Source organism: Peromyscus californicus, unplaced genomic scaffold, assembly GCF_007827085.1.
Source record: "Peromyscus californicus insignis strain IS unplaced genomic scaffold, ASM782708v3 Scaffold_4__1_contigs__length_199733344, whole genome shotgun sequence".
Classification (NCBI taxonomy): Eukaryota; Metazoa; Chordata; class Mammalia; order Rodentia; family Cricetidae; genus Peromyscus; species Peromyscus californicus.
Window position 1 is genome coordinate 2515583 of NW_026294562.1, and position 23822 is coordinate 2539404.

The following is a 23822-nucleotide window of genomic DNA, read 5'->3' on the forward strand; positions in this document are numbered from 1 at the left end:
TCACCCTCCTCAGCTGAGCACAGGATGGTTGGTTATTAGTGCTCTGTCTGTCCCAAAGGCGTTCCAGCCACTCATCACACTGGCAGAGGCATCCCCTGGGTACCCTGGTGATGCCGCGCTGGGATTCCTTAGGTTTAGATGCTACCTTGTGGCTGAAGCGCCCCCATGTGACAGAAGTGCACATTGTCTTCAACAGCTGAAGGAAAGGGTTCCAGATCCTTTTATCCCAGAGATTCCCATGAGCAAAATATACCCAGCATTCCAAAGCTCCGTGATGTGAAATGGTTTAACCCAGTGCACTGTGGGCCGCTGGGAAACTAGCCCATTTCATTAACCCGCTCCCCAGAAGAAAGTCACCACAGCCAAGAATCTCCTCAGGGCAGGCTTTACAGCTGGGCATGGGCCAAAGATGAGGGCTTCTTTCCTGGGAGGAACTGGCTTTCTGGGTTTTGATGTTGTGTTTATTAATCCTATTGGCCAAGGGTCAGTAAATGTCCCGTCCCTGGACCCACCATGCTGTTGTCTCCAGCTGCTGCAGACAAATGTCGCCTTTTCATGCTTTTTTCTTATGCTTGGTCCTTTTCTCTCTGTTGGCCGCTAGCTAAGGAACATGTTCGGCGTAACCGGCAGAGTCGGACCTTCTTGGTGGAGAATGTCATAGGAGAGATCTGGTCTGAGCTGGAGGAAGGTAGTGTGTTGGGACGTCTTTTGCCCCTACTTGTTATTATTTATTTTCACCGCTGGCAAAAATGTATTATTATTCATTCCATTTGCACTTTGGGAAGATGCTCAGTAGCAGGGGCTTTAAAGGCCACTCGCTCAGGGATGGCCCTTCCGGGATGCAGATACTCTTCCCAAGGAAGATAAGGCCCTCCACTTCTGGAGGAGTCTTGTGTTGAAGCACATGCCATGGGTTGTGGTGGGGACAGATCCTGTGTGGCATCAATGCCTTGGTCCTCTGGATCCTCTCAGCTGCTTCTTCATCCATGCTTAGCCCTCCCTCTTGGATGGGCATGACTGCATTCTCTTTAGTTACCGAATAACTTGCTATGCTGCTGCTAATTAACAAAAACCACTGTGCTTGTGGGCAGTGTTGATGTGGGTAGCTGAGTCCAAGTTATCGTTCACCAGCTTGTTTGAGGGGGGACGGATAGGTGGTGTATCTTCAAGATTACTGTCTTTTCTGCCAGGTGACAAGTATGTGGTTGTTGACAGTGGCGGAGGCACCGTAGACCTGACAGTCCATCAGATACGGTTACCGGAGGGACACCTTAAGGAACTGTACAAAGCAACAGGTGACCCACCGCCTGGCTGGTTGGCTTTCCAGCCTCCAGTCATTCCTGGTTCACTCATTTTAAATTTCTCTCAGCATCACAGGCATGTGGACTGTGGGTGGTGGAGGGCCCTTCCATCTGTTTACAATAGGAAAGCAAAATATATCCAAGTGTTCTTTCAAAGGCAAGCCACCACTTGACACTGTTAATGCAGTTTTGCCACAGGTTGCCTGTAGCTTGTAATCACCTCTGACTGAAACCTAAGGCCAGATTTCCACACCGAGATCAAGATCATCAAAATAAGGAACATACCTTTCCATTTGGGAGGGGAAGTCTGCCGAGGTGACGTCATCGGCAGATGAGGTGACGTCATCGGCAGATGAGGTGACGTCATCGGCAGATGAGGTGACGTCATCGGCAGACTGCCCGGCCTGAGTCCAGCTGGTCTTCCAGACCTCATCTATGGGTTTTTCCAAGAGGGAGGAGTATGATTTTTGAAGTTAGTTATCTATATTGATTTTATTTATAATGAAATAGATTTAAACAGACTGTTGGATTGCTGAGGGGAAAAAGTCACAGAGTAAGAGCCTAAGGGTGTTGAAGAGTGAGTGGGCATGATTAGCTGCTGTCTGTGTGCCGACTGGGCCCCAGTGTGCTTCGGAGGACACAGAGAGGGCCGGGGTTTCATCGTTTGGTTTCAGCCTCTCATGGTTTTTCTAACGTTGTGGGCTCCCATTTGGTTCTCTTCTCAGGTGGACCCTATGGATCTCTGGGAGTAGATTATGAATTTGAAAAGCTGCTCTGTAAAATATTTGGAGAGGACTTTATTGAACAGTTCAAGATCAAGCGCCCGGCTGCCTGGGTCGACCTAATGATTGCCTTTGAGTCTCGCAAAAGAGCCGCAGCACCAGATCGAACCAATCCCCTGAACATCACTCTGCCCTTCTCCTTCATTGACTACTACAAGAAGTTCCGGGGGCACAGCGTGGAGCATGCCTTGAGGAAGAGCAAGTAAGATGGCTCACCTTGGGCTCCAGAGTCTGGGAGTAGACAGTGTTGATGGGACAGAGAAATCAGGTGTGGACTGTGCGTTCGGACATTGCTCGGTGTACGCTTGAGCAAGTGACTCAATTCATCAATGCCCCAATTTAACCTTTGCTGTGGAAAATGGGAGTAATAACTCTACTTACCTCAAAGGGTGGTTGTGGGAGTAACTTGAGTTCCTGTCAGTTAGTCAGTTAGCATACTATCCAGGTCACAGAAAGTGTGGTCTACATGTTAGCTGGTAGGTTCCCTGAGAAAATAATAGCTTTACAAAAACGAGACATTTTGTTTGGGTGATGTCTTAGTCACTATTACTGTGAAGAGACATCGTGATCAAGGCAACTCTTGTAAATAAAAGCATTTAATTGGGGGCTTGCTTACAGTTCAGAGGTTTAGTCCATTATCATCATGGCAGGGAGCCTGGCAGCATGCAGGTAGATATAGTGCTAGAGAATTGGCTGAGAGCTACATCCTGATCCACTGACTGAGAGAGAGGAGAAAGGAGACAGACAGAGGCAGGCAGGCAGACAGACAGACAGATAGACACTGGGCCTAGCATGGGCTTTTGAAATCTCAATCCCACCCTGCAGTGACACACTTCCTCCAACAAGGCCACATCACCAATGCTTTTCAAATAGTGTCACTCCCTGGTGACTAAGCCTTCAGATATACGAGTCTGTGGGGGCCGTTCTCATTCAAACCACCATAGGTGGTTGCTAGAGCAGTTTCCAGAATAGGATTTGGTGTGTACTAGGTGAATGAACCTCAGTGGGAATTTGGTTTTCCTGCTTCTCCACGGCTCTGGCCTGCAATTATAGCTCAGTTTGTTGCAAAATGAACCCATATGGAAGATTTTGATTAAAGCTGAAAGTTTTTTGAATAGAAAAACATCCCCTAAGTTTCTGATAACTTTTTAAAAGTTGTTTTTGAGCCATATGTGGTAACGCATGCCTTTAATCCCAGCAATATGGAGGCTGAGGTATGTGTGTCTTGAGTTCAAGACCAGCCTGGGCAACATAACAAGATCATTTTAAAAATTACTTTTGATATACATGTCCAAAGTGGTTGGCACTACAGTCTAATTTTCTTACCTGTCACTTTCCATAGTCACCCCCTCTTAATGGCCTTCTTATAATGGAAAATGAAAGTCTATCATCTACTTCCAGTCTAAATCACACGGGCCTCCCCCAATTACTTTAAAGCAAATCTCTGATTATTATCTAATCCATAAGTGTGTCATCCTGGAGTTCTAAAGGAGAGATATTTTAATAGGACCGTAGTAATACTGTCACACTTAAAATGTATTGTTCTTCAGTGAGTTAGGGGCTGGGGAGATGGCTCAGCAGTAAAACACTTGCAAATGTGAGGACCAGGGTTTGGGTCCCAGAGCCTACGTAAAGCCAGGCTCAGAAGCATGCATCTGAGATCCCAGCATTCCCATAGAAGAGAGGAGGTGGGCACAGGAGAATCCCCTGGAAGCTTGTCGGCCGGGAAGCTTGAAATACTCAGTGGGGGGGCAGTTTCCATTGCTGTGATAAACACCACGACCATCTCAAACAAGGTGAACGGTGGGGACTGGTATTTGAGGTTGTCCTTCAACCTCCTCCTCATATATTCTGTGACATGTCTGTGCCCACACGTCTGCATGAGTACACATGCACACACACACACATTCATTCTCTCTCTCTCTCTCTCTCTCTCTCTCTCTCTCTCTCTCTCTCTCACACACACACACACACACACACACACACACACACTTTTTTAAAGCCAGTTAGCATTATCAATTTCTCTGTCTCATTTTCTTTAGTTTGTATCAGCAACCTGATGAAGGCTGCATTGCATGAGGTGCTTTCACACCCACACATATACAAACTCCCCTCCTGGATTCACCCTTCACATGTGTTGGTTGTCAAGGTGACTGGGTGCCCTGAGAGTTTTCCATGGTCTTAATTTTACACACTGTGTGCCCACAGTTCCGTGGTCTGTGCTTCTCCCCCTTGCTATCCTTTTCCAAGTAGATTGACACTGAGTTTCAGGTGGATTTAAGTTTGGATTTTGGGCAAATCTATTTAATGTATGGCAGTTTTTGTAAATTTATGCTTATTACCACAGAATAATTATATGTAATGATTATATGCAATAACCTCATTGTGACATGTTCATATATCTGTATAATGTATTCTGATCTCACCACTTGTTTTAGTTAGGGTTCCTGTTGCAGTGATAAAATACCATGACCAAGAGCAAGTTAGGGAGGAAAGGGTTTCAACCCACAGTTCCGTGTAACAGTCCATCACTGAGGGAAGTCAGCGCAGAAACTCAAGCAGGACAGGAGCCTGGAGGCAGGAACTGAAGCAGAGGCCATGGAGGAGTGCTGCTTACTGGCTTGCTCCTCGTGGCTGGCTTGTGCCATCCAGGACTACCAGGGTGAGACCACCCACAATGGACTGGACCCTCCCATATCAGTCACAATCTGATGGGGGCATTTTCTCAATTGAGATTCCATCTTTCAAAATCACTCTAACCTCTGCCAATTTGACTTTAAAACTAACCAGCACATCCCTCATCACCCTCTCTTGTACCCCTCCCCTCCCACTGATCCTTGCTCTTCCCTACCAGTCCCCTTCTAGTTTATGTCTTTGTGTGTGTGTGTGTGTGTGTGTGTGTGTGTGTGTGTGTGTGTGTGTGTGTGTGTGTGTGTATGTGTGTAGCCCAGTTTCATTAGGAGTGTGTACAGGAGCATTGGTGAAAGGTTATTTATAGGAACATGGGCACCTTACCACTATATCTTTGGAAGCAAAGCATCACCCCTCTCCAGCAGCCATTACTACCTGTAATTCTCAGGGAGGAGCAGGGCTTCGTGAGTTCTTCCCCTCCCATGACAGGATGTTGAAAGCCCAATCTTGGGCAGTTTCTTATGCAGGTAGTCGTAGATGCTGCGAGTTCCTAATACACCACACCAGGGGACATGTGCAGTCTACTTGTCTCTTCTTTTGAGATGTTAGTGCCCACTGATGACCACTGCCCAGGTCCACATTTCCTTAGGGGTGGACCCACTCTTACTCTTCTACTGTCTTGCTCTTTCTAATTGGTGTGTCTAGAACACTCGTAAAGAAACAGTTTTTCCTCAATGGTTTGGTCACTTCAGAAAAGAGAATAAATGGTGATTCTTCCTCCCAGTTGTTTTTTAAAAGTGAGATGGTGGCACACACCTTTCTTTAATCCCAGCACTAGAGAGGCAGAGGCAGGAGACTCTCTGTTTGGGGCCAGTCCAGTAGATACATAGGGAGTTCTAGGCCAGCTAGAACTACATGGTGAGACCCTGTCTCAAAAAACAAAAAACAAAAAACAAAGTAGATCCTACCATCCTTCAAAGTGGTAATGAGTTTAATTTTGTAGGGAAATGTGGATGTAAGCATGCTTGGTATATTCTAAACCATGGTGATTATGGTCTTACTGGCGCCCAGAGTGTCCCACCTTGGAGAGAAGCAGCCTCTTCCCCTTGGTTCTGAGCCCCTTTGATGCAGCAAATGGCCTCTGCTCTGTGAAGGTGCTCTTGATTCACTTCATACCCTCCCTGCCCGGGACCTGGACTGGACCGTTTCTCTAAGAAGCCTTGATTCCTTTTCGTGAGAAACAGAGTAGATTTTATTCATGGTTTCCTGCCTTCTGGACAGGGCCACATCAGTCTGGTGATCTTCCTGGGATGATGTTTTCTCTGCCCCATTGGTTTCCTAGGTAGAACACCTGCCCTCTGGGTTGAATCCCGGGTCCTGGGGCCTTCTAACCCTCCTACTGTGGAAACCAGCCAGCCACAAGCAGCCACAGGGTCGTTCCACACCATACGTTGTCCTTTGGCTTATGCCATGGAAATCTGTCCTGGCTCAGGAAACCTGGTGTCACCCAGACGTGTTGCTGAGAAGCTGGTGTGCACTATGCTTCAGAGCCTGAAATGCCATTTGTGTGGTCCCTGAACTATTGAGAAGGCAGGGTCTCTACTGAGGGTCTGGATAATGAATAGTTCCCAACATGAGTTAAGCTAGGAAAAGAAAAATCTTTCCCAGCTGTTTTCACAGACATAGCATCTACTCCATCTTCACAGCCTTCCCTGGGAGGGGCACTAAGGTTTGAACTGTTAACCTTGGCTTCCAGCCATGGAGACCCGGCTTCGAGAAGACGGAGGGCAGTGTGGCCAGAGTCCATGGCTACTGAGTAATGAGGCCACACCACAGCCCAGCCTCCCTGGCCAGTGCTCTTTTGCTTCACACTGCTGCTTCTGGCTGTTCTGGGTCTTGACTAGAGAACTAGAAACCCAGGGGCCATCCTGTAAGATTAGGCTCAGCTCTGTGATGCCACAGGGGCCTGGAGAGCTGAGGAGGTGCACCTGAGCACAGGTTTGTAGCTCATGTCAGTCCTACAGTACTCTAACATGCTTGTATCCAGCTATCACTGGGTAAAATGAAAGACTGGGGGCCTCTCCATGTCTCTTGTGCTAGACTTTGGCCTTCATTATACTGGGGGACGGTTGGTTCTGGTATAAAGCAAAGAGAAACAGATAAGGTTATATCCTAGCTCTTGAGCTTCTGAGGGTCCAGGTCCAGGCAGTTGAGTGAATTCCCAAGAATGCTTTTGACTTTAAGATGCTTTATCCCCGTGATGGGACAGCTATTCCTTCAGGCCACACATCTGTGCAGATCAACCTGGGCACTGTGCACTCATTTACTGCTTGTTCTTCTTGATGCTATTCCCAGTGTGGATTTTGTGAAGTGGTCCTCTCAGGGGATGCTGAGGATGAGTCCGGATGCCATGAACGCCCTCTTTAAGCCAACCATTGACAGCATCATTGAGCACCTCCGTAAGTATCAGAAGGGCCTCGGCCGCTTGTGAGACAGAGCTTGGAATAGGGACAGTTACTGAGGCAGACTAGTTGGTAGTAACCTGGATCTGGAAGCTACAAGGTTGGAGCCTTCTGGAGTGGGCAGGGACTGGGCACATCATGAGGGAGGCTGCTGGACGTGGCTCTGTGTATTGTTCCTCTAATTCTGCAGAGCTGAGAAAGCTGAGGACCTGCCCTTACTTAGGCTTCTCTTTGGCCTTGAAGGTCAGAGGTCAAGAAACTCTGAAGCCATACTACTCTAGAGTGACAAGCCCTGGGAATTTATCTTGTCTGAAGTATCAGGATAACTTAGGAATCCTTGCCTCACTGGGAAAGAAGGAATTGTTTAGTGAATCAAGGAAGGGTTCCAGCAAGACAGAGTCTGTTCATGCTGTCATCTTGTGTGTTGGTTATCCTCACCCAGAGACACACAGTAACCTGATGGAGATTTTTTTTTTCAGAATCCAAACATCATACCCTTTATTCATCCCTCACCTACCTTTGTGAATATCAGAGACAATTGTTTCTAGCAGCTTGGACCACATGTTTAAAGGAATACTATTGTTATGAAGAATGAATTCTAATTAAAGTCACCACCACCTCTGACAAATTAGGCTTCTACTTGGCACAGCCCTGGCCTTTGTTCCTAGGCATACAGTGTGTAAACCTTTCTTCATAAGACGAGTTCAGTACAAACTCCGTTGGATGAGCTCGGGCAAAGCCAGTGTCCATCTGAGGGTCATGGTTAGCTGACTCCCATAGGCTCAGACAGCTGCGTTTCCCCCTTGCTGGCTTGCTCTGGGTAACCTGATCTTCCCTTCTCCTTCCCTTTCAGGGGACCTGTTTCAGAAGCCCGAGGTTTCCACAGTCAAGTTCCTCTTCCTGGTGGGTGGCTTTGCAGAGGCACCCCTCCTGCAGCAGGCAGTGCAGGCTGCCTTTGGTGACAAGTGCAGGGTCATCATCCCCCAGGATGTGGGCCTCACCATCCTCAAGGGCGCTGTCCTCTTTGGCCTGGACCCTGCTGTCATCAAGGTGCGCCGGTCTCCTCTCACCTACGGAGTGGGTGTGCTGAACCGCTACGTGGAGGGGAAGCACCCTCCTGAGAAGCTGCTGGTGAAGGATGGCACACGCTGGTGCACTGATGTCTTTGACAAATTCATCTCTGCTGACCAGTCCGTGGCCCTGGGGGAGCTGGTCAAGCGCAGCTACACTCCAGCCAAGCCCTCCCAGCTGGTCATCGTCATCAACATCTACAGTTCTGAGCATGACAATGTCAGCTTCATCACTGACCCAGGGGTGAAAAAGTGTGGTACGCTCCGCTTGGATCTCACGGGGACCGCCAGCACAGCAGTGCCTGCCCGCAGGGAAATCCAGACCCTCATGCAGTTTGGGGACACTGAGATCAAGGCCACAGCCGTTGATATCGCCACCTCAAAGAGTGTCAAAGTGGGGATCGACTTCCTAAATTACTAATGTAACCGTCCCTCCCTGCCACCAGCCCCCTGGGACTCGTCTGCATTTGCTGACCTCAACCTTGACTGTTCTGTCCCCAACCTTGACCCTTGCCATTACCCACCTGAATTTCAGTAGGAAAGAAGAGAATCAGGGAAAGAATTAACTAAGGATCTTTTTTTTTTTTTTTGAGGGTACGTTGGAGTCAGAAAAACTCAGAAATTAATATCAAGGTCTGGAAATAGAAAGTTCAAGAATCCCAAAGCAGCCAGCTTTCACAGGTTCCTTGATGAGGAAATCAGTGCAACTTGCCATGAAGAGGTCCCTGTAAGGGAAGAGTTAGGACACCCACTGCCATCTCTTTAGATTTAAAGTGAGACCTTTGAGCCAGGAGGGGAATCTTCTTTAGAGGTCTTTTTAAATTATCTTGGATGGCAGTGAATAGGAAATATCAGCTTCCTGCAGTTAATTTCTTCTCTTTATCATGGGACTCAAATCAGTGACTCAGTGACAACTTACAGTATTTTTTTAAGCTGGTGGGAGAAGACTGCCTACACTATTTTAGGTTCTCACATAATTTAAATTCCAAGAAGGCTCAATGAAGGATAGAACAGCCTTGGCTAACTCAACCAGGATTGGGGGATGGGGGTAAGAATGCTGATACCTCAATTTTCCAGAGCAGGTAAAACTTCCTTTGGTGGAAATGCATACTGAAGAGTTAGTGATTACCCCAAATTACAGCGGCCCCATTTTATCTATAGAAGATACATTCTGAGGTTCTCTAGCAGATGCCCAAAGCTGTGGATGGTACCAAACCTTATCTATACTATGTTTTTTCTATACTTACATACCTGTGATAAATTTAATAAAGTAGTAAGAGATTAGCAACAATAATGATGAAATAGGACAATAATGAAAACACACTTTGATAAAATTTATATGAATCTGGTCTATCGCAGCATATCTCACTACACTATACTGTTTTTGGACCACAGTTGACTAGGGTTCACTGGAAACCCAGTAAATGAAGACACAGATCAGAAAGTAATTCCCAGAACCATAAACCTTGAGTTCAGAGGCTCTGCATAGTTCTAGGTGATCTTAGTAGGAATTTAGTTTGAGAAAATGAAGTTTTTATTTGCCCTGTTTATATGTGTCACCAAGCCCAGAAATCCAGAACAGCCCCCTGCCTTGCAAACCATGCACATTTCCAGTTAACCCCTTTCTTCCAGCTGTCCTTCATTACCCAATAAGGAAATGTGAAAGGGGGTTCTGTTCCATGAAATGTCTCAATCAAATCTTCAGCTTTTCAAATTCACCTAAAAATAGTATGTAAACCTAGACCTGGTAAATGAAAATGCCTTTTCTAAAGCGGGTCTGTGGCTCACCTGCCTCAGAATCGCCTGGGTGCTTGTCAAGAACAGGTCCTGAATCTCCTGACAATGGAGAAATGGGGTCTGCGTTTTTAGTGTAAGATGGGAGAATTTTGAACCTGAGATTTTGTGAAAGCTGAAGTGATCACAGACCACAGCATGTGGCCTCAAACCTTCCTGTCAGATAAGAGGGGTTAGAGATCCACCTGCCGGGGTTGGGGGGGATGCCTTTTAACCCTCAGAGAAGGAAAAAGATGTCACAAAATGAACCCTGAGAATGAAGCTGCCCAGGGAGCCATAAGTTCTATGTTCTCGCCTTCCCTTTGTGCAAAGCCAAAGCCAGTCTCGCCAACGTTCAGGAGCCAACTGAGGATAAAGAATCAAGAATCTGACTCACAGTCCGTTTGATCCGTTCAAAGCTGCCTTTCCCACCTGCTGGAATTCATTCTGACTTCAAATCGCTGGAGACATACATAATGAATGAATGAATGAATGAATGAATGAATGAATGAATGAATACGGAATGAGGGAAGGGACTTCAAATGCAAGTTGGATTTGTGAACCCATCATCATAGCCAACATGTAGATTTTAAGTCGCATTTTGAATTCCAACCTATTGTCTTCTTTTTCACACCACTTGCTGCAGAATTCCCTGCTAGAATGTGAAAATGCTTTCAAACCACAGAACAAGAGAATGGGACTCCAAACTGAATGGCAGGGTCTCAAATCCGGGCATCAGGATGCTTGCTAGGACTCTCCTGCTAACTCTGCCCCAGAAGCTCATGGGTCTCTCTTTAGTGTTTCCAGCCACAGTCCTCAAATAGACTTTCAATTTTGTTACAATGGATATAATTTTATGTATATATATAGATATAACACTAGAATCTTGTACAGAATCTTTATTTCTATTGTGTGCTTGTTTGCAAAGGAAAATACTCTTAATTTTGGTTAATAACACTGCTGCCTGTTAGCTCCACAGCTTCATTTCTTTATTGCTCTCACTGGTCACTATTTGTGCTGATACCGTGCAATGGACTATGTATGCAAGACTGAGCAATAGACAGAGGTGCCTTGGGTCAGAGTATTCTGATCACACAGACTACCCAGATCGACAGCCTCATCAGACCCTTCCACACTTGCACACCCTGACCAAAGCTGAACAGCTTCTGCATGAAGAGTCATGTGTCAATTCTCCTGTCCAGACTTTGAGAGCTGAACATTCTGGTTCTGTAAGCAATGCCTACCCAAACTCTTGTGTCTCCAAGGGTGGTTGACCTCTCCTCTCTGGCAAGGCAGAGCGTGGCATACTTTGTGATCAAAGGGACCAAGAGATACATACACTGAGGTCTCTGTCGGGCTGAATTAATGTGAGCGGTATAGTTCAGCCCTTCTTTTCCTGGCTTATGCTAAGTCTATCCCTTGCCCCTATTTCGCCTAAATGAGCTGATAGAAATCTGCAGTGTTAGCAAACTGATGATGGAGAAGGAGTGGTAATTTTACTGACTTCTTTCTGGCCCAGAGATGCAGCCCCAGTAGCCAAACTCTTTAAATAAAGCTCTCCAATCTATCCCTACCCCAGCTGAAATAATCTTATTAGCACACTGGATAAGTACACTTGGAACACATTCCCCAACTTAGGAAGTTCTAGAGGGTCTGTGGTCTTGACCAATTGCCCTTTGAGTATATTATCTGGTTACTTAACTACCTTTTCTGTACACAGCAGGCATTCATAAATGCAGATTGACAGACAAGTGGCATACAGTAGGAAAGAGGAGGTGCTTCGGAAGAGGTCCTGGGGAGTGATGGCTGAGTCCAGGTTACAGAGCCTGCCCCCCACCCTTAGAATGTTATTTAAAACAAGTTTAGCTTTTAGAGTCCAGGTCTGGTTAATTGCCAGGGTAGCAAAGAATTGCATGCACCAATATACACAGGAGTCAAAATGCATTATTAATCGAAGATCGAATTTCACACTGTAGTGATGTAATCGTTGTGGTTAGGCTGCGTAGTAAGTATGCCGGGGAGTGGCTTAAGGGGATGGCTAGTATAAAATTTGTTGGCCACAATATCCTAACACCTCTCATCTGCTTGAAATATGGAACAATATCCTAAGATCTCAGCCACTGGAGTCTTGTTCACTACAAGATAGAGCCAAACTTCACAGAATTTTGCAGCAGTCCACAACTAGACAGGATTGTGTCTGCAAACTCTTGTCTTCACAGATTCTAATAAAGTGAAACTCTGAATTTCATGTGGCTGGGAATAGTTTTTCTCATTTGGGGTTTATTGGTGGGACTGACTTCCTCCTGTCTCAAGTCCTTTTTCAGGTGGTTCAAGCCTTACTGACAGTCCTTCCTTTGCTGGGAACCAAAGCTCCATGGATGCCTGGAGTCCTGTCTCCTCCAAATAGAAGGGCGGTTTAGCTATAGAGAAGGCAGAAGGTTAGGTCAACTGATAACTCACGACATCCAGAGGAAAATCATTAAAAGTGTGTAAGGTCTGGGTTGTGCCTGCCCTTGGGGCATCCCTGCAGGCAGAGGCTATCTGTCTAAATTCTTGGCTTCCTCCCAGGGTCTACCCCTGGGGCATATTCTAAATTGGCTCCAGAAGTGTCTGGATGGCTTGAGGTGTGGTTCCAGGAGTCCAAGTGGGTGAAAAGGTGGTTGGCTCCACCAGGCTTGATCTGAAGTTGAGTCTCCAGAACAGCAAGGTCCTGCCCTCTCCAGGGAAGCGCACTAACAAGCTTCAGGAGGGCAACGGAAAGCAGTTCCTTCTCTATAGCGGCAGCAACCAGGTGGAAGCACCCATGCCCCATCTGGTTCACAGGTTCCATCATATTGAGATTCAGCCAAATGAAATGATGGCTCAGGCCATCTTCTCTCCCATAAAACCACTGCTAGAAAGGAGTAAGACAACTTCCCCAGACACACCTTCATTTTGGTAAGCGTCTGTGTCCCAGGACCTTGGCAGAAAACCGAAACCCCAGCTCTTCTAATGGAGAAAGATGTCTGCAGGGGTGTACTAGGCTGGGGAAGGTGCCTGTGTTTGGAAGCCAACATAGACACAGATGGCCTTCTTTCCCAAACTGTCTCCCGCCCCTTGCTGGCCCTCACACGGTGGGGATGGAGACCACTGGCAACCTCTGGGGGAAAATAGGAGTGATGTTCACACCACCGAACAGGAGCTCGCTTCCCCTGGTAGGAATGAGGCACTCAAGCTGCAGGCATCTGCTCCCAGAACAAACGTTTACAGGCAAGCGTTTGGACTTGGCAGGGCAGGGCAGAACTAGCCCCTGAGGGGATTAGCGGCCAAGTTTACTGGGTTTACCAATTTCCTGGTTCTGGTTCCGGTGTCGCCCCCCACCCCCACCCCTGGTCCCCATGTAAGGGGCGGGGCCAGCCCCAAATATCCCGGATGGATCCAGAATCTGCGCCCGCCCAGCTAGTGTGAACACACAAAGGCCTGGAAGAGCAGGTGGGCAGGCAGGGTTGCCTAGTTCCCGTGGGGGTGCTCGGCCCGCCCAGGTGAGAGCATGGCCCGGTGGAAGTGGGTGGTGAAGGGTCCTATTCTCTCCTGGACCCTGCCCTGCTTTTGTTCGGAAATCCCTCCAAGTGCTTCCCCGCCCTATCTCCTCACAGGCTGGCCTGGTTCTAACCACTGAGGGGTCACAAGCATATCCCGCCCCTAGGACTTTATCAGTCGTTGCTTATACTCCCCTTCACTCTAGAGCGTTGAAACAATCTCCTAGCCACAAAAGCATCACTTTACAGAGAGATGCACTGGCTTGTCAGGATAGGGCATAGATGAGCCACAGAATCCATATACAAACCTTGGTCCGTTGTGGGAGACTATTGATGATCCCTGGTGAGACGAAGGATTTGCTCCAGAGGTATCTATCTAGCTGGTACTAGAATGGACACCCATCACCTCTATTCATTCCCTCCTTGGACTCCATGTTAGTTTTGTGTGTGTGTGTGTGTGTGTGTGGTTTTCAGATCCAAGACCAGAATTGCTCCAAGCCTTTGTTGTGGGGGTCTCATATGCATTGAATAAAATTGAGAAGGGACCTTGTCACAAGATACCAGTAGCATCCTGTCCGCCTAGTTATGACACCCAAAATGTCTCCAGACTTTGTCAGATACCAGTCGCTACCAGATTCTGCCTGAATTAAGAGTGGACTGTGGAGAAATGGGCTTCTTATCATTCCCTCATGCAAGTCGCTTTTACATGGTGGCTCCTTGGTCTGGCTCATCTTTCTATTCACAAATCTCTGGCCATATGCATATAGTTTTATTAGGTTGATGAGTGGGTGGATGGATGGATGGGAGGTAGTAGGAGGGGTATCTCTGGAAAGTGAGACACTCATAGGTGGAGATCCGCAATAAGCATAAAAAATAATGAGCCCTTGGTACTCGGTCTTTGGTTTATAACTAACTTAACTGTCAGCTAGCTTTGGGTGTGATGGTGGCCCTACCTCTCAGTCTCAGCTCCTGACAAAGTCATTCTTTTATACCCAAGAACTCTTGCACATGCACACTAAGTCCTTGAGGCAGGGACTCTTGAGACCATTTCATGCCTCTTTCCCTTCACTGGCAGAGTAAAATGGAGTCTCCTGAGACCTTCATGAGAAAACAGCCCATCACACCAGGATACAGTGGTAAGTGACCTTCATAGCAAGTGGTCCTGGGCTCTGGCTTGTCTTGGTCATTGTCTGTGTCTAACAGGAGTGCAAGTGCTCCAGCTTCTAAGACACACCTTGAGAGCACCCAGTGCCACAGGAGGGTGACAGTCAGTCTTGGATAATTGAGAAGAAAACACTTAGGCCAAATCCTTCAGGAGCTGGCTGGGATACCAGAAGCATTTGACACCTGCTGGGTGGCTTGTGGATAGACAAAGAAAGAAAAGTTGGGGGCTTTGTCCTTTCTCAAGTCTCCCATAAGAGTGGTTCTTACCTTCTCATTCCTTCCCGAGTCTCAAAAAGGAAGACTGACCACCTGCCCTATCGAGGTTGTAACCCTGAATGTCGTATGTCTAAGAAACCCTTTTATCTTTGACAGTTGGCCTCCATTTCTCTTTCTTTTCATTTATTTATTTTACATCCCAACCTCAGTTTTCCCTCCCTCCTCTCCTCCTGTTTCCTTCCCCTCCACCCTTCCCCTTCAGTCCACTCCTCTGTTTCTGTTCAGAAAGGGGCAGGCCTCCTATGGGTATCAACAACTAAGCACCTCCCCTTGTATTAAGACTGGGCAAGGCAATCCAGTGTGAGGAACAGGTTCCCAGGAGCCAGCCAAAGCATCAGGGACAGCCCCTGCTCCCATTGTTAGGAGTCCCACAAGTAGACCAAGCTACACAGCTGTCACATATATGTAGAGGGCCTAGGCTGATCCCATGCAGGCATTGCTCTCCATTTCTAAAGACTCTTCCCCCTCAGGCTTCTGAGAACTGTAAATAATTGACATGCTCAGTGGTCCCTCACTTTTCACACATAGCTGTTTTCAGAAGGGGCTATGCTTGAAAACATTCCAAGGTTTTCCAGGCTCACCCTGGCCCTACTAACTAGGTAAGAGAATGTGTTTTGGATTCCGACAGTTTAGATTTATTTCACACCTCCCTTTGTCCACTGTCTACAAGACTGTAATAGCCTTCTTTATGTAAAGAATGAATTCTATAAAATGGCAACCAGCCCCATCATCTCTTGATTCTTCAAATGGATGTTTGTAAGTTTGAATGTTTCCAGTCCTCCCCCACTCCTTATTAAGGACATTTTGGCTTTAGGGACAGCTTAAATGTGGAATGATCTTACTTCTAGCTCATTAATTCTGTTTTCTGAGACCGTATTCCCCCAGAAGACCATGCTCATAGGTATTAGGAACTTGGATATGTCTATTTGGGGAATACAATGCACCTTATCATTAGATATTCTTTATGGTCATTGTGATAATTAAAGAAGTCAGTATATGCACACTTCACTTGGTAGGAAGTCTTGTATAACTAGGTATGTGAGTGTCATGTATATGCATTCACATACATAAATACATAGATAAAAGTAGGCCTTGCTGGTAGAAATGCCACTTCGAAAAGGGCCTTAAGTTTCTGTGGCTTTCTCCATGACATCATAGGACATATTTTGATTGCTCAGGGGTTGGTGAAATAGTCTATAATTACTTGTTTCTGTGACTGAGTACCTGATAAGGGTCAATGTCAGGGAAAAGGGACTTATTTTGGCTACAGTTAGAGCTACAACCCATGATGGTTGAGAAGGCTTGGCAAAGGGGAGCTTATGGAGGGGACCAAGATTGATATACCAGCCTTTTTCTTTGGGGCCACCAACCAGCTCCCAAATGACATGGAGACTTGTTATGAATGCTCGGCCTTATCTTAGCTCTTATTTTTAATGTTTCTCTTTATCTTCATTTTGCATCGGGGCTTTTGACCTTTCTTTCTGTATATCTGACTTTCCTGCTGTCTGTCTGGCAGCTGCCTGGCTTCTGGCCCCAGGTGTCTTCCCCTCTTTCTCTTCTCCCTTCTCTTCTTCTCAAGCCTAGCTATCTCCTTCTGTTTATTCTCTCTGCCTGCCAGCCCCATCCATTGTGGTGATATTTTGAACAAATAAAATTTACCTGAAGATCAGAGGACAGAACAAGCCACTAGATTAAACCTAGAGGCCAGTCAGTGGTGCACACACCTTTATTCCTAGCACTCTGTGAGGCAGAGATCTGTCTGGATTTCTGTGAGTTCAAGGCCATACTGGGCTGCACAAGATTAATCCAGTTTAAAAGGGAAACAGAGCCAGGCAGTGGTGACACACACCTTTAATTCCAGCACTAGGAAGGTTGAGACAGGAAGTGATATGGTTAGGTGGGAGGGAGGAGACAGGAACTCACTCTCTTTCAGGCTGAGGAATTGGTGAGGTAAGAGGTGGTGACTGTGGCTTGCTCTGCTTCTCTGATATTTCAGCTTTCACCCTGATATCTGGCTCCGAGTTTTTATAAGACCAATTAAGATTTGTGCAACAGTCTATCCTTTTCCTGCCTAGCTATTGGCCATTCAGCTTTTTATTAGACCAATCAGGTGCCTTAAAGGTGAAACAGCAACACATCTTTACATCATTAACAAAGGCAGCATAAACAAACGTAACACACCTTTACACAGTTGTAGTAATATCCCACAGCATAAACAAATGTAACACACGTTTACACAATTGAAGTAATATCCCACAGCATAAACAAATGTAACACACGTTTACACAGTTGAAGTAATATCCCACAGCATAAATAAATGTAACACACGTTTACACAATTGAAGTAATATCCCACAGCATAAACAAATGTAACACACGTTTACACAATTGAAGTAATATCCCACAGCATAAACAAATGTAACACACGTTTACACAGTTGAAGTAATGTCCCACAGCATAAACAAATGTAACACACCTTTACATGGTTAAATGTTCCACAACACCAAGAAGCAGAGAGAGGACAGGAAGTGGTGCTGGATTATAAATCTTAAAGCCCGCCTCCAGCCGCCCACTTCCTCCTCCAGCTGGGCCCCACCTCCTAACGTTTCCACAGTCTCCTGGAACAGTACCATGGGACACCAAGTTTCAAACACATGAGCCTGTTGGAACACATTTTACATTCAAAGCGTAACAGATGAGGGGTCTGTGACTTCAGCCCTGTCGAGGCCAGTCTATTAGATTCTTCTAGAAGGTGCTTTCTTGGGGGTACAGGACTTGGAGCTGCTTTGTTCAGCCCCAAAGCCAGGTTTTCTTTCTTAAGCAACAAGGGCAAAAAGCAACGAGCTGCAGTCCTGAGAGATACTTACTCTGCAGCTTAAAGCAAGTTCTTAACCAGGTCCCTCATTCGTTCTTTTAGAAAACGGCTTTATTGTGGCAATATTATAGGACTTAGGATTCAGCATCCCGTGTAAATGAATAGTTGTGTTTTACCCTTACTAATTGTAATGATTACATGTTATTTTGTGGGAAATGGTGAAAAATTGTCCTAGGGGTGGGTCTTGCAGATAATGAATTTACCTTTTTATGTTATCCGTCTCTGCTTTTAATGGGCCTGCAATTTCTCTACAGTCTGGCAAGAAAGATCCCAGATTGCATTTGGAAAGTGTCAAGGAAAATAAGCTTTCTCTCAAAAAAAAAAAAAAAAAGGATGAATAATTTCAATTACTCCTCAGACTATCATTTAGGCCCATTAAATGCTTTCCCCATTTGCTGTTCAGCCTGACATGGGGGCTTTGCCATCACAGTGTATTACTGTCATATCCTTTGTTGAAGTGGACCTTCCCTCCCCAGTTCCAAGGTCATTTTTCTGCAGCCTTGGGAGGGACCAGCCATGGCGCGAACAACACCACCATTTGTATTAATGGCCTTTGGAAAAATACAGCGTTGGCAGAGGAGGGGAGCCAAGTGGAGGGCTGCAGGGGTGGGTACCGAGGCTGGCTCTCAGACGGCAGCCAGCTACCTCACTCAGGCTGTGATTCTCTGTGCTCTCTCAGGCTTCATACCATGGCTCAGTTGCCAGGGAACCCCCAGCGAGGACCACATGAATCACTGTGTGAAAGCTTTCCAGGAGAGAACACAGAGATACAAGGAGCAGATGCAGGAACTGAACTGCTCTGTGGCTAGCGCCCCAGCCCTGAAGCCCATCTGCTCCGAGGACACAGTCCTATGGACGCTGCATGAGTATGCCAAGAAGTACCACCCCTTGACTCTGGGTACGGCCTCCCCCACATCAGCTTCTCTCAACCTTGGTCCTGAGTGAGTGAGATCCCAGCAGGTCATTTGTACAGCCAGAGAGAGTACCCAACCAAACACAGCTGATGTCGAAGAGAAGGGACCCATCCCAGGCAGTTGCGGGAGGAGGGTAGCACCCTTGGAGCCCTAGGCAAGTCCCAGTGGACTTTGAGCATCAGCTTATGGATCTGTGGATGCCACTTGGGGAGTTTTCTCTGAGCAAGTCCTGCATTCACCTTGCCAATCATTGTCACCACCAGGACCTAATGGCACTTCTGGTGATGATTCTGATATGCTTTCTCCCACCTGGAGGCTCTTCTGGATTTAGAACCTGAGAGCTAAGTGTGTCGTGGACCTATACTACCTGTATTTCCTGGCTATGTCTCAGGCTAACAGTGGCATCTGCCTCCTTGGCTGCTGAAAGAATGAAAAGAGATGATCTACCTGAGAGAAGCCCTCCCCAGGATCACTGGCACACAGTTGGGGAGCTAGGTGTGGCCTGGGGTCTCTTGGGTTAACTGTTAATGTGCCGGGGGGCTTGGGAGTGCTTCCCACTGTACTTCTCTGAAGCCCTCAGGACCCCTGCTGTCTCCTCGCAGAATGCAAGAATGTGAAAAAACCATTGGACGAGCCCCCCATCCCTGGCTGGGCAGGCTTCCTGCCCAGAGCCAGGGTCACTGAATTTGGCTGTGCCACAAGGTATACCATCATGGCCAAAAAGTGCTACGAGGACTTCCTGGATCTGATGGAGCAGGCCAAGAGGACACATCTGAAGCCATATGATCAGTAAGTGCAGCTTGCATTACCCGTAATGCGGGATGCAGGGAGCAGAGCAGAGGGGAAGGGACGGCAGGGCACACACCCCACCGCAGCACTCCTGCTGTTACCTTGTCTTAGTTCTGGGTCTGGCCTGCTGGTAGAATGTGCCTTATTTGTCACAGCAGGGCCTTCCTGCAGGCAGCTGTGCCCTGGGAACAGGGAAGGACTGCAAGCAACCAATGGAACTGTCTGTCCCAGCATTGGCTGAGATGCTAAGGGATGCTAGGCAGGGTAGCACACACCTTTAATCCCAGCAGTCCTGAGGCAGAGGCCAGCAGATCTATGTGAGTTCAGGGCCTGCTCTACATACTGATTTCCAGGACAGCCAGGGCTACCTAGAGAGACCCAGTCTCAAATAAACAACAGAAAAATGAGGATGATTGGTTACAACATCTAGCGCCCTGGGGTTGATTCAGTGGATCTGGCTGGTTAGGCATCTGTCCCCTTCCTCACTGCTCTACATGCATCCCTCTGGAAGTTGTTTGCTTTGTTGAAGAGGACAGCCTTCCCCCAATAGAGGAGGACTGATCTGCTGTGCTCCAGGCTAGAACCTCTAAACAGGCTCTCAAGATGCTGAGGGAGGGAGCTGCCAGGGATACTGGAGCACTGTACAAGGCAGCTCTTGTATCTCAGTTACCATCCGTGAAACGGGGGTCGTAGTTCTGAACGTTAGGGTGGATCGTAAGGATTATAACAAACACACTGTGCTTGCGCAGGCCTTGAATGCTAGACCTCTTACATAAGGAGTAACTTCATGCTTTCTGCTTACTTTAGAATATATGGTGTGAGCTCTGCACAGCCTCCTGACCCTTCTCCAAAAGTCTCACAGCTCCAAGGTCTCCCACTTGAATCCTCTGTGCCAGGTAAGCACGGGAGGCACTGTTTCCTCCTGACCTACCTGCTCAGCTGGGTCACCTGCGTGCAGCTCATGTGAAGGCTTTCTCTTCCAGGTCTAACACCTGCAAGTGAGGGCTTCCGAGCTCCTGGAGGCTGTGGCTGTGCTCAGTGGTCCAGTCTGTCGTGCAGCAGGAACGTGTATGGGGAGCCACCATCCTCAGCAAAGAAATTTGCAGAGGGCTAGAATCCTTCATCCTCCCAAAGAGATGTTCAAAAGCTGCTGCACTTGCATCAAACCCAGCCCCTCCCACTCTTTGGGCAATGAGGAAATTTAATAAGAATTCTTTAACTGCTACCTGTGCCTTGAATGACTGGCAATGTCACCCATGATGATCTTTGAATAGAGAGGTTACCTCTCAGCCTGCTAAGTTTTGTTTTGTTTTTGGTCTGGGGAGAGGGATAATGGGAGTTTTCAACATGTTGACCTGGTGAAGGGGCCCTTCCAGGGTTGTCTCCTCTTGACACTAAGGTAACCTTGTATAGCTGGGCCAGGCTCTTCTTCGAAAGCCTAGCCAATCCTTCTAACTAGTCTAACCCTGTCAGCCAACATATGGCCTGGTGTAGACTGCTTCCAACCCTGGTACAGATATCCTACTCCAACCCTGGTTTTCTAGAATCCAAGTCCCCAGGGAGACTCCAGATGGAAGACCCCAGCTCTGTGAGATTACCAGGGCTGTTTGAACACAGTACCCAGCTGGGTGGCTTCACCACACAGAAGGTCCAAATCTGTAGGTTTCAGTTGCTGGGACTAAATACCTAAGAAGCAACTCAGGAGTGGAAGGGTTCATTGGGGCCACAATTCAGGAGTTCAGAGTCAGTCATGGTGGGCAGGTATGGCAGGAACGTGAGGTGGACAGACACATTGCATTTGCAGTCAGACAGGAGCCAAGCTAAATCAAACCTCCAGGCCCTCTAAGTGACACACTTCCTCCAGTGAGGCTCCACCTCTTAAATGTCCTGCAGCATTCCAAAACAGCACCCCCTCTGGAGGACAGTGTTCAAACACCGGAGCCTGTGGGCAATGTTTCACATTCACACCATGCCATAGATCTTCAGTTTCTGTCTTCTGGTCCCATGGCACTCTTCCTATGTGTCTGCAGACTCACTTCCTCTTGGGAACACTGGCCACAATGGCATAGGAGTTCACTGTGCTCCATCCTGATGTAATCCTAACTGGTCAAGCCCGCAGGACCGTGTTTCCAAGTCATATTCTGAGGTCCTTGTTTTTAAGGGACACAGTTCAGTTATTAAGATTGGCTTTCTGTCTTTCCTGTGGCAGGCCAGGTGTCCGATTTCCTGTGGTAGCTGTCAGTCCACAGAAGAAATCAGAGGGAGCTCTGAGGGAACAGAGTCTGTCCATGGGCATCAAAACACCCGGAGACTCACAGAGCCTACTGTTGCACGAATTCTAATTAGTCTTAATAATAAAAACCTGGAGCTGGATACGGGTAAATGCTGAAAGATCAGAGAAGCAGAGCAGCCAGCGGCTAGAAGCGCTGGGATGAAAGTGTGAGCCCAATGCCTGGCTCTGTTTCTCTTTTAGACTGGACCAATCTTATGTAGCCCAGGTTGGCCTTGAACTCAGAGATCCATTGGCCTCTGCCTCCTGAGTGCTGGGATTAAAAATGTGTGCCACCACTGCCTGGCCTCTATGGCTGGGTAGTGGCTTAGCTCCACACTCTGGTCTCCAGGCAAGCTTCATTTGTTAGCTCACAAACAAAATATCACCACAGCCCACAGAAGCAGGGTTTTTTTTGTTTTTGTTTGTTTGTTTGTTTGTCTGTTTTTCTGGGAGCTCCTCACACAGCAAGGTCATCCTTGCTGCATAGTGCATAGTTGAGTTCTCTGGAAAAAAAAAAAAGAGCATGCTGGGGTTAGAGGAGTGAGTCTGAGTTGTTTTAAAGATATTTTAGGGCCAGAGAGATGGTTCAGTAAGTAAAGGCTCCTGCCATCAAGCCTTGATGACTTAAGTTCAATTCCTGGGACCCATATAATGGAAGGAGAGAACCAATTGTGGTGATATTTTATCTGTGTACCCCAATAAAGCTTATCTGAGGAGCAGAGGAAAAAGCCAGCCACTATAGTAAACATAGAGGTCAGGCAGTGGTGGCACACACCTTTAATCCTAGCATTCAGGAGGCAGAGATCCATCCAGATCTCTGTGAGTTCAAGGCCACACGGGGAACAGAGCCTGGCATGGTGGCACACACCTTTAATCCCAGCAGTAGTTAACCATAGAGGTTTGGAGGTCTGTAGAGATAGACAGGAAGTGATGTAGCTGGGTGGAGAGAGGAAGTGAGATGGAGGACACAGAAAGGATATAGGCATGAGTATATAGGAAGTAGCTCTCTTTTTGGCTGAGGATTTCTAGTGGTAAGGATGTGGCTGGCTTCTTTCTGCTTCCCTGATCTCTCAGTTTTTACCCCAATATCTGGCTCTGTTTTTTAAATTTTTATTAATAAGACCATTTAGCAATTCATCTTACAAACAACCCCCCCATAAGTTGTTACCTCTAACTCCCACAAGTGTGCCGTGGCACGTGTGCCTAAATACATAAAAAAAAAAATTAAAAATATATTGGAGTTGTTTAAAGGAAAAAGTCACATCTCAGTAGAAGGTAACTGGCATTCTCTTCAGAGGGCTGAAGCAATGCTCCAAGATCAGCTCCAAGGATTCTTCCAGGCTCTTTATCCCTGAAGGAGTGAGTGACCACACAACTCCACAAAGGAACCAGGAGGCAGGTCCCCCGGCTGCCTGGAGGTGTGTGGCCCAGGCCTCTGCTTCTCCATCAGCCTCCCGAGATGGGCTGAGCGAGAAGAGCAGGAACAGGAGGTATGTCTGCTTGACCCTTCTTGTGACCCACAGTGTGCAGGTAACTGTGTTGGGCTACTGGGGTCTTTGAGGTGAAATGAGACAAACGCGTATTTCTCGCCTTGCCCTCCTCCCAGGAGTTTAAGCCTGTGTCAATATTTAATTTCTTGGCTAATTCATTTTACAATAACTTTTTAAAAAATGGCTGAAACTTAAAACCCCCAACAAAACCCCTAAAACAACCCAGTGAAGAGGTGATAAGATGAGGAAGTTCAACTCCTCAACGGTCTGTTCTTTTCCAGGTCGTGATCACCGAGTTCAGGGCACAGGGCTGCGATTCCCTTTGTCTCCTCAGTGCTGCTCTGCAATCCTTCTCCCGAGTCTTCATCTTTTCTGTTTCTCCCTAGCCTATAATTTCCAAGAGCTTCTGTCAGTCGGGAGGGGTGTATAGAGGTGATTTTTGTCTTGCAGCAAATTATCGTTATTAGCACAGGCTGCATCCATAATGAGCTCATTCTTGCCACTAA

At 47.1% G+C, this 23822-nt stretch overlaps 2 protein-coding genes across 4 annotated transcripts in view; both read left to right on the forward strand.

Moving 5' to 3' along the window:
* Positions 1–12267, forward strand: part of Hspa12a (heat shock protein family A (Hsp70) member 12A) — a 154510-nt gene extending 142243 nt beyond the window's left edge. For all 3 annotated transcript variants that reach the window (XM_052712927.1, XM_052712926.1, XM_052712928.1), the window contains 5 exons: positions 602–688; positions 1191–1295; positions 2027–2285; positions 7070–7173; positions 8030–12267. In XM_052712927.1, coding sequence (XP_052568887.1) covers positions 602–688; positions 1191–1295; positions 2027–2285; positions 7070–7173; positions 8030–8667 — 1193 coding nt within the window. In that variant the 3' untranslated portion in view covers positions 8668–12267. The remainder of the gene's footprint in view (positions 1–601; positions 689–1190; positions 1296–2026; positions 2286–7069; positions 7174–8029) is intronic.
* Positions 12268–14618: 2351 nt separating this feature from the next.
* Positions 14619–20735, forward strand: CUNH10orf82 (chromosome unknown C10orf82 homolog). The gene is made up of 5 exons (XM_052761089.1): positions 14619–14673; positions 18531–18749; positions 19368–19554; positions 20362–20450; positions 20538–20735. Exons 1-5 carry the CDS (start codon positions 14619–14621, stop codon positions 20666–20668), a joined length of 681 nt encoding a protein of 226 aa, XP_052617049.1. The 3' UTR covers positions 20669–20735.
* The last annotated feature ends 3087 nt before the right edge of the window (positions 20736–23822 follow it).